Raw genomic sequence first — 17,143 nt, forward strand, 5'->3', positions numbered from 1 at the left:
TGGGCTAAGAGGGGTATTGGGCAAGCTTGGTGCACACCCAAAATGACTACCAGACTAGGATAAATTTGCTACTAACAGAGCAGATGTGACCAAAACTGACCTGAAGAGCTTGGCTTCACAAAAAAACCTGCATCCTTCATCACACTGTCATTTGGTTGACTCCTTCCAGTTAGAGGTTTCGTAAAATACTAATGGCTGAGGTTGCCTGCAGTGTGGTGATGGAGTTTCTCAACCCAGATGCATCTGGGTGGCTAAGTCTGTGAGCATCCCCTGGGGCTGCTAGAAGGGTGTCCCATCTCATCACCTGCAGGTAAACCTGAGGCCAATTTACTACAGGGAAAACAAACAGAACAGGTATTCAGATCTTGGTACGTGGTCCAAGCAGTACTTAATATTAATAGGAGTCTTCTCCACTGGTACTGGTGGCTTTGGGCTTGGCCCTTGGCAGGGGAAGTCTGAGGGCACTGATCGCTCCTTTTTTGCCCCTAATGTGCTGGTCCCAGGAGGTCTTTAAGTGCCTGTGCTGGTGAAACAAAACATCTTCAGTGCTGTGGGTAGTCCTCCTATCAGCCAAAATAGGCCACTTTCAGGGGGGAAAAAAAACCTAAAAAAAATCAAAGCTACTGGAAGTATGTATATTTCTAAGTGGCTACAGCCTTTCTATAGTCTTTTCATTCTTTAGCATTTTTCCGTGAGTCATCAACAGCACTTCTTATTTGTGATGTGTGCAGTAGGTACCTGTGGCTTGTCCTGGGGTGGGCAGCCCTGGTTTCCCCAGGGGTCAGGGAGAGCTCCTGATGCACAAGAAGCTGCTGGGAGCAGCTTCTCACCAGGCATCCCTGTCAGCAAGTGATCCCGTGAAGGACTGTTGGTGCTACTTGTCTTTAAAGTCACAGTGTTATGATTAAATGAATCTGTAACCCTTCCTAACTGGGGCTTCTGCTGTTTCGGGGCTCCTTCCACTGTCAGAGTTTGCAGCAATTCTAATGCGAGGGAGAGCAGCCATTGGGAGGACCCTATACCAGAAACGCAGCTGGCTGCAGAGACATGTGCAGGACAGCCCACTCCTAAAGTGCAGCTCCCCGTGGGTGCTCTGGCATCATTAATTACCCCAAAGTAATTTTGCAGTTTCACTGTCTTCAGCCTGCCCTTGCAATGGCAGCTGATGCCGGGAGACTGGCTCGCAGTGCTGCTGCCTGCACCCCTGGACAGCCCTTTACCCTACGTGGTGCGCGGCTCTGCAGAGGATCCATACCTTAGGATAAAACATCCCTTCCCCAATGCATCAGCCATAAAAGGAAAAATGTTGGTGTCCTGGCTCCCTGAGATGCCCTGAGTCTGTCCGTGAGGGTACCACCAGAAGCCATGGGATGGTGAAGGGTTCCCCGCCCCTGTGAGCTGCTTTGAACAGGAACGTAGAAAATGTCAGGGATGATCACCAAGCTGGGAACGGTAAGTATTAAGTGGAAAACTTTCAGGGGGCTTTTCAGCTCCTCGGCACAGGAATGTGATAAATCATCCGCAAAGTGCTTTTCCAGCAGATGTGGCTGTACAATGTGCGGTGCATCTGACAGCAAACATCTGTCCAGGCTGCAGCAAAAATGTGGTCTGTTTTTCCAATCATGTTGGTTTACCTTACTCATCTGATGGAGATGAAATTCCCCTGAACCTTGGCTTCCCCTTGGCTGTGGTTCTTCTCGGCTGAGCTCCCCCCGTCCCGGCACCAGGGCAGGGATGGGGAGCAGACCGAGGGCTGCTGCAGCCACCAGCCGGGGGGGGGGGGGGGGGGGGGCAGGGCTGGCGCGAGGCTTCTAGCCCCGGGGGGATTTGAAGATTAAACTTCAGTTATGAGAATTTAACTTGGCTCAATTTGAATTGGGTTGCGGGTTGCATCCAAAAATGGAACAGGATTTACTGTCTTCCTCCGGCTAGGGCAAGGCTGTAATCTCACCAGCCATGCTTTGTCTTGCCGGACCTTAGTGGATCTCTCACAAGATGTTGGATCTCATTACGTTTCCACAAACTTCATCTGAATTCCCATAAAAGCAACTGAAGACCCAATACCCAAGGCCCCAGTTGGACCGCAGGCGTAGCCCTGCCCGTCAGCTTCTGGCCCTCGCTTGGTTCCCATGCAAAGAAGATGGCTTTGTGCTTTAGCTCCTGTTTGTGTCACTGCTGCGATGAGGTCACAAATTGGGGAAAGAAATTCAAACCACCAAGTGGAAATCTTCTAGGCTGGTTAAATCCCAGGCTGGGAAAGGAGCTCTTCACACTGAAGGTGTAGCCGTAAGCAGGCTCTGAAATACGTGACGTAACCCCTCTGTTGCATCTTCTTACTGAAAAAGAATTAATCTTATTGGGGAAAACCCCCCAAAACAAAACCAAAAACACTCAGAAGCAAATCCTTAGCTCTGGAGAGAAGTGAGGTGCACTAGAGGAGGCAATGTTTGCCCTCTGCCACCAATGGTTCCTTTAGCCGATAGCTACTCATTATGAAAAAAACAATTAAATTATGCTTTTAAAATTATTAACGATGGAAATAATGGCAACGGGTAAAAGGTAAATAGTATGGAAAGCATATAACTTATAAATAAAATATCCAGAGTTAAAGAACCTAGTGGATTGCATGCCTTTGGGCAAAGGGACGACGTTGTGAGGGCAGGGGAGTGATGGAGTCAAGGAGAAGTTGCAACCACCACGCACAGAACTGCCTCCGCGTGCCTGTAAGGGAGCCGCCGCCACATGGTGCTGGGGAAACGTGAAAGGATGAGGAAAGGCTCTTCCTAACTCTTTGCAGTTGCCAAAAAATAATCTAGTGATCTGGCTGCGTAGTGCATGTTTTTCTTGGCAATCTTGTAGAGGAGCCAAGAAAATGAATGGGTCAGGCTTTCCTCCTACCGACCCCCTGCCAGTGCGCTTGTCAAAGTGAAGCCAAAGCTGCAAGGGAGCAGCATGGCAAGGCTGAGTTGTGAACGCAGGACTGGAGGTGGCAAAGGACCGCAGTCAGCTCCGGCCTCAGGTGCTTGGAAGGGCAGGAGCTGAGGTACGCTGTGCAGCGCTGCAGCAGCCGCCTGCTCCTCGCCTGCTTCCTTTCAAGGGCATCGTACGGCCCTTAGCACATTTTCATAACAACATTCCTCTTTGATTAAAGAGAAAAAGCAGGGCAAGATTTCAGAAATTGAGTATGGCATACTCTGAAAATTGCTGTATCTTTTCCGTGTCTGTTGCTCTGTGATCTTTGCTGCTTTGAATGCTTCTAAAAATAACTTGAAAGAGACGCATAGCTCGATTATTGCCAACACAAGTAGTTATTGATCTAAATGACTGCCTGGAAAGAAAGGATGATAGAGAAACCATGCTCTGCTATCCACATGTTTAGACCTCCTGCCTTATTTTGCTTGAGCTAATGGGGAAAGACATGTATCGTGGCACGGCAACAAAGAAAACACTCTGTCTGCTTTAAAGTTACTGGGCACTTTTACATATTAAAAGAAAAAAAAAATCATCAAAAAGACATAAAACATTGGACTTGAGATATGTTTTGCTAACTAAACTGGCTCGTATCCTACAAAACGCCCCAAAGGAGCTCCCAGTCCTTTGGTTGACCAGATGCCCTTGAGGCGATGTGAGCAGTCTTGGGACCATGCCGAATCACTGTGACTCTGCTGAAGATCCTTTTAATTAGTGCGGGGAAACAGTAGCTCGTTGATTGCTGCTGCTGCTTTTCTTGTTCCCCAGCACCGTCCTGCTGGAGATGTTGCAGGAGGCCGGGAGTTGTGCCTTTCCCCTCCCTTGTGCCCCTGGGAGGAGCGGCTGCAAGATGCCCTCGCTCCTTGCTCTTCAGATCTCATCCCGCGTCTGATAAGGAGGTTGGTTCCAGGCAGAAACACCCCGTACAGCTGCCATGGCTGTGCTCCAGTTAAAGTCTGATGCTATGGCTATTTTCTAGGGATGATGTAGCCAGTTCCCTGGCTTTGATGATTTCCTTTTCTAGTCTTCAATCAGACGTTGCATAGAAAGGTTTCGTAGGAGGGGTGGCGATTTGTTTTCTTTTTGTGTTGGTGTGGGATGGATTTTTTGTTTGGTTGGGGCTTTTTTTTGTTTACTTTTAAAAGGGGATTTTTGTGCTTTTTCTGCTTCTCAGTCTTTACCATGGTTTTTTGTGCTACTGGACTGGCATAACAGAGTGGAGGCATCTTTTATTGTAAATTTAAAATGTGTGTACTAAATAGATTTCTTATATTAGCTTTTACCAAAAGTGATTTCAGATTTCCAGCATGAAATTTTCTAATATGGACTTGCCCTAAAGCAACAGCTTTATGAATGTGTAGATTAGGATAAAAACACATTTGCCTTAGGAAGAATTTGAGATGATACCCCTAAGTACTTTCTCTGATTTGTGTCAAGCACAGTACAGAATAAATATGTATTTTCTAGGAGAAATTCGTTGTATATGTGATGAAAGGCTGCATTTAATTTGCTGTGCATTTACAGAAGGGTGGCTTTTAAGCACTGGTATGTGCTCTGTACTCTGTCAACTTGTACAAATAACTTAGAAGCTGAAAGTCTTTTAGAGTAAGGAAGAATCAGTCACAAAGCGATCATTAGTTTAATGAGCATAGCTACTTCTCCAACTTAGAGTAAAAGTGAATACAGCAAATAAACTTCAATCTACCAATGGAATTTGAGCCTGATGGCTGAATGTCTTTTTGCATAGAAATACCTGACAAGCGTTAGGGAGCAGCTAGTGCCTGCATTTCCCATGGCTTTGGAACGGCGTCTATTTGCCCTAACCCGTCACCTTTTACCCTGCCATCAGATCAATGGGAACCCTGTTTAAAAGGTGCTGGTATGATGCAACCCCATGACAGCAGCTGCACGTTGGAGGGCTGCCGGCGGAGCCGTGCGCCCTGCGGTGCGTTAGGCAGAGCTGTGTGCTGGGAAAGCAGTGGGGACCAGCCTTCTCGTCCTCATCACAGCCCGTACAGCCCCTGTGGGATGCAGGACTGCATCTGCCTTTACACCTGTGTCTGCCTGCGTGTACATAGACACACAAATACTATTTGTGTATGTACAGCTATATCTGGACACCTATATAGCAATATATTTCAACTTGCAAAGCTAGGCAGTTAATCCATCTTTCTTCCCCCAACAGCCATTTGGAAATCTCTCCAGACTCGGGTTTACTGCCTACCCAGCCCAAAGCTGGCATGCACAGCAGTGGCTAAAGCAGAGCTGGGCTGTGGTGATCGACACAGATGGGAGTGTACTGATGTGCCCAAGATGCTACTTGTTTTCAGCAAGCTTTAAACACTAGCTGGAAATATGGTATATAAAAAAATATTTTAAAATTTGCACGTGAGAACAATGCCATGGGATTGGAGCCAGTACCCATTGCTACAAAATCCAGTGCCAGGTGAAGAAAGATAGGGCAAAAGAGAAAAGGAATTTGCAAATAATAAAAGGAATATGTATCTTTCCTGTTTCTCCACCTGTGCTCAGAGCCCACCAGACGCAGCTGGCTGGCTGGTTGGTGTATCACAAACAGCACAAAGATAACATGGTGCTATAGCTTCTGGAGTACAGCCAGCTAAGTGAAATCGTGGCTGTTAGCACCCTCTGGACACAGCCCAAAGGTTCCTCAGAGTTGTCTTGCAAACACCTCTTACCAGCTGATTTTTCTCTAGTACGGTAGGGGCAGTTGGGTCTGCCGTGCTGGGTGACCTGCACATGTCACTGTGGCAGCCGACCAGAAGCTAGAGCCATCTGAAAGCTTTGCCATCTCATTCTTCAGTGTGGATTTGGAGACAAAAGGGAAATAAACCCATTTGGGGCTTCTTCTATTATTTAGCCTGACCAGGCATCGGTGCAATCATCAGATCTACTACACGGATAGTGACAGAAACACTCTCTTTTCCCAGTGTGGCTACAGCAGACACAAAGGTGTTTAGAATTAAAATTTGTGATGTAGATAGTAGCTGGATCCCAGAAGCTGAGTAGAGAGTTTGCAGCCAGAAATGTAAGTTTTGATCGTGCTCAGGCTTGTGTGGGTTGTCCAGCCCTTTTCCTGTTAGACTGGACATCATGCCACAGCTCACAGGGATTAGGTTTTGTTTGCGCAGGACTTCGCGCAAACTGACAAACAGTTGCGACCATTATTTGTACTCCATTCTGCAGGAAATACTTTGCTGAATATATAGTAGCTACGATTATATTTATATACAATATAAAAGGAATTACATACTGCAAATTGCAGGCAAGTAGGGTGATTGTGCTGTTGGGAACCTGGAGGCACAGCACTCCTACACCTGCCCATCTTGCCTGTGTATGTGGCATATGCCTGTGGTCTGCAATGCCTTTTTTTTTTTTAAAAAAAAATACTATGTTCTTTTATTTAATGTCGATACTACGTATTTTTGGGAAATGCGGTTCAGTTCAAGGAGGTACGGGTATATAACACACAACATATCTCAGGCATAAAGTTAGGAACTTCAGGGATCTCTTGTGGGAGTTTTTAATAGGGTGTATGTCACTGAGAAAAAATTCCAGCAATGCAAAATTAGGTCCGTTAAAAGCCTTGATTAATTCTGGGGCTTTTTTTTTTGGTTGTTTTTTGTTTTCCCCACAACTGTTCAAAGCTATGAGTTTAGTTGTATTTTAACGATGTAAGTATATGGGACAAACCTGAATGGATCCAGGTCTAATCATATTTACAAATATTTGTAAATAACAAAAATGACTTCGTATCTGTGTGCAAGACGTTATGTGTGAGATGAGGTACAACCTCAAGACAGTAATCAGTTCCGTAAAAGCTTTTAATAAACAGAAATGCCAATAAAAGAGTTTTTAGAAAAGTACAGAATAAAAGCAGAAAATATCTCTCCCCTATTAACCATTGGTATAAATCCCAAGATGTCTGGTTTTAACATTATAAATGGCAATCTTCACTCAATAGTTATATGGAAAATATCACAGTTAAAGCACAGCACTGCTGGTGTCTTAGAGAATACACGCATTAACTTTTCCTCATCTTTTCCCCCTTTTATAGCAAAGGCAAAAAATACTTTCCATGTTCCCAAAATTAATTATTAAAGGAGGCACCGAGAAATCAAATTACCACTAAAATCCAATTTTGTTACACTATATCTTAATGTCATAACTTTGATAAGAACATTTCACTATTTACTAGAGAGGAATGGATTTCAACCACACTGTGCTAGTTTAGTTTTGTTTTATTATTAATTATTTTATTTGATTATTCAGCTGAGATACCTGTTGACTGTAAATGATGAGTGGAAGTGTTTGCAAGCTGGTGTTAGCTCCTCGCTCATGTTGAAGGGTTTTGTGTCGACACATTTAATTCTGCAGTTATTTAATTCTGGAGTAACAGTTCTGTTGTTTTAGCCTGCTATGAAAAGACTAGGAATTCTTTGACTTTCAGGGAATAGTTTGAAAATGAAGAGTGGGACAGAGCAATCTGGGGGTGGAAGTGTGGTTATTTTGTTAGGCTTGCAGCACGGGGGAGAGGGCATCCCATTAGCTCGGCACCTATAAGGACAGTAAAAAAGAAACTGTGGACATACTGTTGGGTATAAGAATAAGACTTTCAAAATTCTTTTTCTTTCAAATTGGCATATGAATATAGGGGAAAAAAACCCCACTACTTTGGCTGCAGTAATTTTTTTAATAGCGTAATCTCTATTCAGAATGCAACCTAGAAGGAAAGACCCTGCAGACCAAGTCTATCAGAGGTGTGTGCTCTTTTATTTGGTAGAACAAAAATGGATCTGAGGTCAGTTGCCACTTCTCTGTCAGGTGCGGAGCCAATAACCACCTCTTGTGCTTGGTGGTTTCCAGCCACCGAGCAGCACCAGCATTCCTCCTCCTGACCTTACTCAAAAGTCTGTCTGTTCTGCAGATATTAATTACTTCTGTGCACAGCATCTGATGGGATTTCTGACCCTATCTGTGGCCTCTACACTGAGATTTATTTCTATTCCTAATGCAGCGGAAAATTAATATGATGCATTCTCTGGTAGCTCTATTGTTTCTGAGCTTATGGATTTAGAAACGTTGGAAAAATTATTTGTGGCTGTGAAAGTCATCACATGTACCACGGGAGAGGCACAATGCAGCATCTGTTGAATAAGATCTTGCATTAAAGTGGAGGTCTACCTGGAGAAGCGTGTATATAAAAATAACTCCACAGCAGTGGTTGTTTATTTTGATAGTGAATTTTAGTTATGATTTATGCAATAAAGAATGCCGCTCAGAAAACAGAGGAAGGTGCTGTTCATAACAAGTCTTTAGTAAGTAATACTTGAAGCTTTTTCTAGTTGCTGCCCTCCAAGCTTTCTAGGGAGGGCAGGTGTGCTTGTAGAGGCGAAGGAAGGCATTGTGATACCCAGCCACCCTGGCGAAGACTTTCAAGACATTTTGCACCCTGATTTTAAAAAACAAATGAACCCACAGAGGTAGCAATGCCTTTTACAGACTGAAAGACCAGGGTACAGGTAAATGTTAAATTGTTATAAACAACAGTTTTCTTAGCTTATGGAACTCAGACAGAGATATATATATATATGTGATGTTAGCTTCTGGAAACACGATTTTAAAACTTTTTTGTTGTTGTTGAGGTTAGTCAATCTATGTTTTGCTCATTCTAGTTAGAAGAGAGCTCAGTCCCTATGCAGGACCCTCTTCCTGAGGAGCCGGAGCCTTGACATGACCACATCCCAGTCTGCATAGGCACCTTCCAGGTGACGAGTCACTTCTGAGTCCGACGGGAAGCTTTGGCGACCATGAAGCACACGCCAGTTATCAAATGTCACTATGTCTCCTATAAAGAGATTGCATCAAGGTTTGATATTTGGTCTGTTGCAGACAGATAATGTGGAGGTGGATTTGTATCAATGCTGATGGAGCAATAATTTCAAGTAGCTTGGCTGGAGATGTACGGAAATGACACAGTAATTTTAATTCAGCTGCTCATGCTCAACCAGAGAGGGCAGGCCCCTTTCAATCTCTGCTGCTTTTCCTGTACAACCAGGAGTTAAAAAGCAGAGCGGTAGGGGAGCCCATACTGAGAAAAGCAGAGCATGAGGGGAAAGGCGACTACAGCAAATCCACGGGAAGGTTAAAAACAGTAAAAGCCAGTAGGATGGTTTTTATTTGATCAGCTGGCTACTCTTTGTGCTATACACATCCTGCATTACTGTCCCTGTTAAGAGAATTTTATGAGAACAAAGTCAAGCCACTGAAAGTTGGGAAATCACCTCATGAAGGCTAGCATGCCATTTTAATTCTTCTCCCTGGTGTGCCACCATTATGATAAATCTCTAATTAAATAACCTTATAGTCTTTCTTTCCTTCTCCCCCTCCCCTCTACCACCCTTTCGGTGTGTTAATTGATGGCATGGATAGTGCTAATGTAATGTGAGGTACTTTGGTTTACCATTTATTATGTGATCTTATAAATTATTTCATTGCGTGTTCCCAATAGAGAGATATTAATTTCCTGATAGACATTTTAAAGAAACTACCATCACCGTACACGCGGCAGTCAGATCTGCTAATGAATTTACTTTTTTAACATCTCTTGAGAGATGAGGGACCGTTCATATCTTAATTTTACAGCTAAGGAAGGAAAGAACAGAGATTAAGGCCGAAGTAGTTAAATATATGCATAGACTGACTTTTAAAGAGTAAAGGACATTTCTGGGGCATGTTTTACGTTCAAAAACACAGCCCTGTACAACTCCAGCTGAAGTTTAGAGCACTCTGTTCTTCTGCAGATCTGCCTCCAGACACCTTGTATAGGCCACCCAGAAAAAGCAGCAGAGCAGCAGTGCCCTTCGGCAATTCATCCAGCACGATGCTGGCATTTGGTGTCTAAGCAAAGACGATAACTGAATTCCCCCCGGCACTGTTCAGCTGCCTTCAGCGTTATGCACGTTACGCATCAGCATCATCCTGGAGATGCTGTGCAACTCCTGCAGCCATCGGGAAGGGGCCTCACTAACCAACTGAAGTGTCATGAAGGAATTGTTTGGCTTAATGGCTGTACTCTGCATCAAATGAAGCAGAAGGAAAAGTATGTGATTGTGTATCATGTAACAAACAGACACTGAGCTGGGATGGCCCAGCAGTCTTACACATGATTTCCCATCTGTGGTGCTATCGCTATGACAAGTTACAATTTCCTATGTGGTATGGGTAAGCGCTATTCTCCCCCACCTTTTTTTGTTCTTTCTCCTTTATACTGTAAGAATGGCAAAAGAAATCTGTAACGTGAACATAAGGATGCACTATGAAATAAAACAGGTGATGGAAGGACTGAGATTTCCTCTCGGTACCAGTGCTAACAATGCTCAAGTGTTTTGGCTGTTAGGAAAAACATGGGAAAATCATTGCGAGGAGAGGCAATTTACTGACCTGGTTTCAGCTTGTAAGTAAACTTGTGTTCTGCGCTGTTTAATAAATCATCAAATTCCTTTAGAGCTGCATAAAACGGCCTCACTTTTTCAGCCGGTATGTCAAACACCGTGTCTCTTGTTGCATTATTATAATTGATGCGAACTGCTTCGCCCCTGGAATCCACGCTATGAAACACAGAAGGAAAGGGAATGTATTATGTCGTTACTAAAACATGTTAAGATGGTTAAACAACAAATGAACTCTCCTGCTGGGATTTCAGTATGTTTTTATAGTGAAATTCAGATTGGTATTGGGTTGGGTTTTGATAACTAAACCTAACTAGGAAAAGGGAGAATGCGGAGAAAGTGTAGGTGCTTAACGTGCTAAAAAAATTAATCTATTTTCTATACTCCTCAGCTGTAGAATCATCAATTTTTTCAGTTCAGCAGATTATGAAAATTTGTGTTTGATCTTTTCATAGTATATAGTTCTTAATCGGAACGCTTCAAATGATGACCTCTCTTTGCGTGATGCAAATGTGCATCTGCTGGAATTTAGGAACAGCCCCAGCTGCTGTTAACCTGTGGCAGCACCTAGAAGCTGCTCTGATTACCAGCACTTCTTGCTAGTGTGTGGCAAAACCGAATCAGGCAAGCAGTGGTACACAGCACAGAAGTCATACACTGGCAAAAAAACCCCGAACCCAACCAACCCAGCCCCCCAGACCCCTCCAAATACCCGCAGACCAAGCTGAACCAGCCTTTCCCCACAAGGTGGCAGGAACAGACCTTCTCCTACCAACATGCGAGCCACCACACAACAGGGGATTTATTTTCCCATGGTGTTGAAACTACTCACTCTATAATCCTTTGTTTACATTGCACAGCAAAATCACAGAAGTCCACCCCTATATCTGTATAGTCTACAGCAGTAGAGGTCAGGATCTGATATGCCTGAGGGTTTTGTTTCTTCAGCATCCTGGATACGTGAAATCCATCGACGACTTGGCTTTCACCTCCTGCAGCCGTTTGCTTTATACAATGGAGAAACTGAACCTGGAAGGAGTTAACATCTTGTTACGAAACGAATTAGCTTGCATATTTAACAGTTCATTAGTATCGGTTCCTTCCTATCTGTGGTTCTGGGCTTTTGGGGTTGTTTTCCCATTTTTTTTCAGGGAAAGACTGAGTTCCCATTACTGCTGCTTCACAGCACCCTGCCACCGCTGTCCCAAAGGCAGAAAATTAATGTTCATAAACTGCATCCCGGCTGGGACGCCTTCAAATGCTTGCAGCCTGCAGGTCAGCTGCTGGGCCTGGGGCTCGCTTCTTTCCTTCGAGTCCCTCTTTGTGCCAGTAACAGCATTTTAAACGCATTTCAGTCTCATCTCACCAAGGAGGATTGTCTTGAGGAAACAAAACCTGCTGTGAATTATCTGCTCACAGAGGGGAATAGGTGGCTGTCACAGGAGGCAACGGGCCCGGCGTCTCTGTGCCCAGGTAGGGTTAAGAAAGTTTCATTCCACTTCACAGCAAACTTGCCCAGGTGTAAGACAGGGCAGAAGGCGTGAATTGGGCTCTTGGTGGCACCGGTGTCAATCTGAGACGCTGACACGGCGGTAAAGCTGCCTGCGGCATCAGTCCAGCATCACGCAAAGCGCGACCGTTCATCTTAGCCACACCACACAAAACACGGAGCGTTCACCTCTCCCTTCTGTGATGGTGAATTATTTTGGAGACCACCAGGAGGAGGGAAAAGACAAACCCCAATAAAAAAAACCACTGGAAGAGAAAGGAGCAGAGAACAGGGCTCGTCCCAGAGCCCCCCACCCGCTGGATCTGCAGACCCTGAAGATGATGACGAGGGGGGAAACTGATTGAACCGACAGTGTAGAAGGGCAGCTTGTTTGGAAAGGACATCAGCTACTTTATTCGTGTGATGAAGCAGCTTCCCGCCCTCCCCTGTACTCCTTTTGGCCATCAAGCTGTGGGGAGGACTGGGGCCTCCCGCTGAAGCGAGCAGGAGGCAACAAGCTCTTTGCTTTTGCGGGTGCCTCGCGCAGGGTGGGCACAGCCTGGCACTGCCAAGCAGGGCAGCCGTGCCCTACGTCACGGTCAGCGACGTTGGAAAAGTTGAAAGGGAGAATTTAGTGCAAATGAGAATTTAGTTTTACATTCTAGAGAGCTCATGTTTCTGCTAGATCTAACCGTCAGTTGTGGTTTGCTTGGGGTTTTTGTTTTCAACAGGACACCTCCTAGAAAAATAGTTGCCAGATGAAAACCTAGGAAATCTAAAAAATACTTCTATGGAACAGTTCTGAAACTAATCATCGTCTGTTCCAAACCATTTCTTCACATACTTGTCATAAATATGTCTTAAGAATTCAACTATTGTGTAATAACTAGATAAATAAAGAAAACTACACGTTCAGGACAATGTTAAAAAATAATTCAATGTGCTTTAATACTTTTATTTCTTACAAACATTTCTTGAATGAGAAAGGTTACGCTCTTTTTCTATCGTTCCATAGCAGTGTGAGGTTTGGCATGGACAAGACAGTGAGCTAAAAGCCCTGTTCCATTCTTACTCCGCGCTAATGAACAGGATGCTAGTGTGAAGTATTTGGTACTCGCGGATAACTCACGGTGGCTTTTGGTTTGATGATAGAAACAACTGATACAAAGTACTCCACAACATTAGAAAGGGAAGGTTTATGGGAGCAAACTTTTCCAGGGTTATCTTTGCTCCTTTGTACGTGTCCCTACTACTTTCCAGTTCTCTGCTGAGTTATGTGGCTTAGACTCTGATATGACAGGGACAAGGTGAAAACTTTTTTTCTCTGGTGGTTGCCAAGCTTTACGGAATGCGCCGCTTTTTTTTTGTCTAGTATGAAAGGGTAAATAAGTGTCTAACTTGAATCAATTCACAGAAAACAGAATATAGCATCTTATTCATATTTCCTCTAGTAAGGTCCCCTTTTAAGGTGAACAGATGAGTCCTAAAATGTCACCACTTGACTATAGCATTTAGACACCTAGCTTTTTTAATATAATGAAAGCAGTACCAAGAGCACCTACAGGACCCTGATGTTCTCTCGTGTGGTAAAATTCTTGATATTTTGTGACTGTCATTTAAAAATTATGGGCTACATAATGGACTTGTTATGCAGAACTTGCATCATAATGTGTATCTTGCATACCCATGTGTATGTAGGTCGTTACAGGCAGATTAGTATTTTGTTATTTTCGCATTGCTCTTTTAAGACCCAATCCCGTCACTGCATGCTAACCGTATTCCGCGCTATAAGAACATTTCCTTCTCCCTTTTGTGTTGTCAGTGGATTCGCCTTACCCCAGGTGGATGCTGCAGAACAGGGTAATCAGTGTGAAAACACAGTTTCCCGGTGGTGTAAGCGACGTTGTTAGCATCTGCTTTGTCCTGCACTTGCCAAGTTGGTCTTTGCAATGAAAGGGAAAAGAGAAAACTTGTTAGAACAGCCAGCCAGCATGCCAGACAGTGCACACTGAATCCATGAGATCGTGGTCATTCCATCTTTGAACATGAAAATATTGTAAAATTATAAGGAAATAATGATTTAACAGTGTCTCCCCACCCCGGCACAGAAGGCTTGTTTTGGCAGTCCTAGATTCAAGCTAGAAACTGAAGTGTGCCAAGGGACGTCTGGCCCCAATGTAACATCTAAAACGATGGATTTCCAGTGGCCATTTGTTTTGGTACATAGCGTCTGTCTTGAAATTTGACAAAATGCAGTAAGAAAGTACACTGACAAAAAAAAAAAAAAAAAAAAGGTCTTATTTCTATGACAAAGATGTGAATACCTCATGTTGCAGCAGAATCAAAATCTGTTCCGAGTGACACACTGTGCAGGGGAATTTCAGACCAAGAACCGCACGTTTTGTTTGCACAGAGTTCACGCGGCTGAGGACGGTCCGCAGCAGATGCTGTGTTATGTCCGTGTTACCGACCCAGACATTTGTCTGGAAAAGTCTTAAGTCACCATACACAGCCCGTGTAATCACAGGAGCACAAGTGGTTTAAAAAAAAATACAAAACTCATTTTCCCTTGTCAAATACTACAGACCAAATATATTATGTTTCGGATGGTGTGTCTCTCGCATTACTTCTTATGAATAGTTTTTTAAAAAAATAGGCTAAAGAACACGCAGACAAAAATTATTTATATATATTATATAAACACTTTTGTTCTAGGAGCGGTATTTAGAATAGAAACAACGTAAAATGCTAAAATGAAATTTCTGAAAATGCTGGGGGGAAGCCCCCTCGCATATGATTTGCAAATGTGTTTAACTGCCTGAGAGAAATAATTTTTATGACTTGGTACAGCACATATTCCTCAGTACATGACTTCAGTACTCAAGTATGATAATTTCAGCCACACTTCCACAGTTCCCAGTTTTACAGCCGAAAAATAGCCCATTATATCATCCTCATCATTAGTACTGAAGGTAGGTAGGTTCACTATATCTTTAATTTAAAAGGCTCGGCTGTCACTTGATGGTTCTAGAAGAATTTAACCCATTTTAATGGCCACATTATATGTAATACAGTTTCTGGAATGGTAGTATTTTATAAAACCATTGTAAGGTTTTGCCAAAGCGGTCGGTGCTTTTGTGCTGTTAGGCTTAGAGAGGGGCGCTGCACCTGGGAACCTTCCTGCCAGGCAAGGAGCTTCGCTCGGAGCTCCAGTTACTGGCCTGGGGGCAGCGATGCTAACAGAGAACTCAGCACCGAACGTGGAAAAAACCAGCCTTGCCTTGGCAAAGTCTCAGCTGAGCTGGAGTATCAAGTCAGACACAGGGAGGGAGCATGAGAAGGAAGAAAATGTGGGTGATGTCAGAGGACTCCTGGCCTTAGGGGGAGCAGAGTGGGGCAGAATGGTTTATGGTTCAGTAATTAGAGGCAGGTTTCAACATCAGTTTCTCAGGCCGGTTGACAGAGGAGGAAATTTGGCACCAGGCAGGCGTAGTAATTTTTTGCATGAAGTGACAATGTGGGCTCAGCCTCCCTGAGCAGAAAACTGGCCCATCTGTTAGATCCACTGTCTTGCAAACCCACCACGCTAGGAACTGAAGCCATGCTCGAATCATGTCTTGCACTTCATTAAAAACCTAAGCCTCGTTCATAAGAGATTTGGGACCCGTGTCCTTGCCTGGGAGGTGCAGATGGTTTGGCAATTGTGGGAGTTGTGGGAGCACTGGGGAAGCCCTTTGTGCCACCCCAAGCCCTGGACAAGGCTTCAGGACCGGGAAGGAGCACAAGTCTAGGGTGAGAGAAGTCGAGCAATGAGTTGTGGTATGACAGGAGACTTCGTTCATGGAGTTGTGCCTCCATAATGTAAAAGAAAAGGTTAATTTAAAAGTGTGGAACCTCTTGACATTCTTATATGGCTGATACAGTGAATGTGTCTGCTTTTTAAAGTAATGACATTTTAGGTAGCATGTAGCAAACAGACACCTAGACGAGAAAAAAGGCTTTTGTTGTTTCCATGTGTCAGGGTTACATTCGTTGCAGGTACATTTCAGTTTAAAATTCATGGCCCTGTTGAGGTAATGTTTTATTTGGCAAGCTTGCCAATTCCGAATTTATCCTTTTATTTCTAATATTCGGTAGGCATTGTATCTGGCTGCTAGTGAAATAGCAAGGGAATTACCCAAAGTTATTTTATTACAGTTGTAAAACCCACCTCAGAATTGATGCTAGTAAGAAATGAACTTCTGTTTTAGAGCTGAAGACATGGACTGTAAAATGCTGCTCTAAGTCTGTTATTAAGACTGAAAACTCAGTGGAGTTTCTGCTACTGCAAGAAATATTTAAGAGCAACACGACCAGGCACTACAATAACTACAGCTAAAAATCAAACAGGTTAAATTAGAAGAAAAGATGCTACAGGGAAAGAGTTTTTTTTCTTCTCTGTAATGTTTTTAGGCTGAGTTCCAGCTATACATAGTAAAAAAAAAAAAAAAAAAGAAACCAACAAACTTTGTTCCTTATAAAACAGCCCTACCAAATATCCAAAATGAAGCCAAAAGCATTGAAGTCTTTTTTTGAGACTTCATGTGATGAATTACACATTTAACAAACACTGTTTATTAGGCTGTTTGAATACAGTTCTCTAACCATTTTCTGATACGTTTAGTATGTTACCACTTCACACACATCTGTACTGCACCATTTGAAACTAGTTTTGGCACTTTATCTTTTAAAAATACTTTATGAATGATTTCTTAAACCACTGCACGTAACAACTCAAAGTTTACACACGAATCTGCTTGTATTTTCCAATGTTTTAGGATTTGCTCCCTTTTTCCCCCCACCCTGAGCAGAGCACTTAGGGAAAAAAACACAAGGTCTAAAGGGTCATTTATAATATATCTCAAAGCAGTAATCATTAACATCACCAGTATGGTGGTTAGATTAGCTACACATTGCTGAAGAGGTCAGGCTGCAAACGTGTGCCTCTGCACATGTGCATGGGCCCAGGGAGGAAGGAGACTCGATAGCCATGCAGCAAAGTGGAGATGGTGTAGTATTTTGCAACCCAACTTTCTGTGCACAGCCCTTGCCGTTAAAGAAACTCCTCTTAAAGAGAGATAAAAAAATAAACCAACAACTCCTCACAATGCACAGAGAGCTCAACGCTTGGAAGCAGCGTTTTGCCAGCAAAGTGCCCACACGCAGCAAGTGA

At 43.6% G+C, this 17,143-nt stretch overlaps 1 protein-coding gene and 1 long non-coding RNA gene across 5 annotated transcripts in view; one reads left to right on the top strand and one right to left on the bottom strand.

Moving 5' to 3' along the window:
• Nucleotides 1-17,143, top strand: part of LOC119154275 — a 42,619-nt gene that overhangs the window by 19,910 nt on the left and 5,566 nt on the right. The gene's annotated exons all lie outside the window — the stretch shown is intronic.
• The window catches only part of BBOX1 (gamma-butyrobetaine hydroxylase 1), a 41,391-nt gene continuing 31,045 nt past the window's right edge, over nt 6,798-17,143 (bottom strand). For 2 of the 3 annotated variants that reach the window (XM_037401612.1, XM_037401613.1), the window contains 4 exons: nt 13,768-13,873; nt 11,275-11,471; nt 10,435-10,601; nt 6,798-8,839 (listed from right to left, as the gene is read on the bottom strand). In XM_037401612.1, coding sequence (XP_037257509.1) covers nt 8,679-8,839; nt 10,435-10,601; nt 11,275-11,471; nt 13,768-13,873 — 631 coding nt within the window. In that variant the 3' untranslated portion in view covers nt 6,798-8,678. The remainder of the gene's footprint in view (nt 8,840-10,434; nt 10,602-11,274; nt 11,472-13,767; nt 13,874-17,143) is intronic. The other variant, XM_037401614.1, reaches the window with a different exon arrangement.

This window comes from Falco rusticolus, chromosome 10 (genome assembly GCF_015220075.1).
Source record: "Falco rusticolus isolate bFalRus1 chromosome 10, bFalRus1.pri, whole genome shotgun sequence".
Lineage (NCBI taxonomy): Eukaryota > Metazoa > Chordata > Aves > Falconiformes > Falconidae > Falco > Falco rusticolus.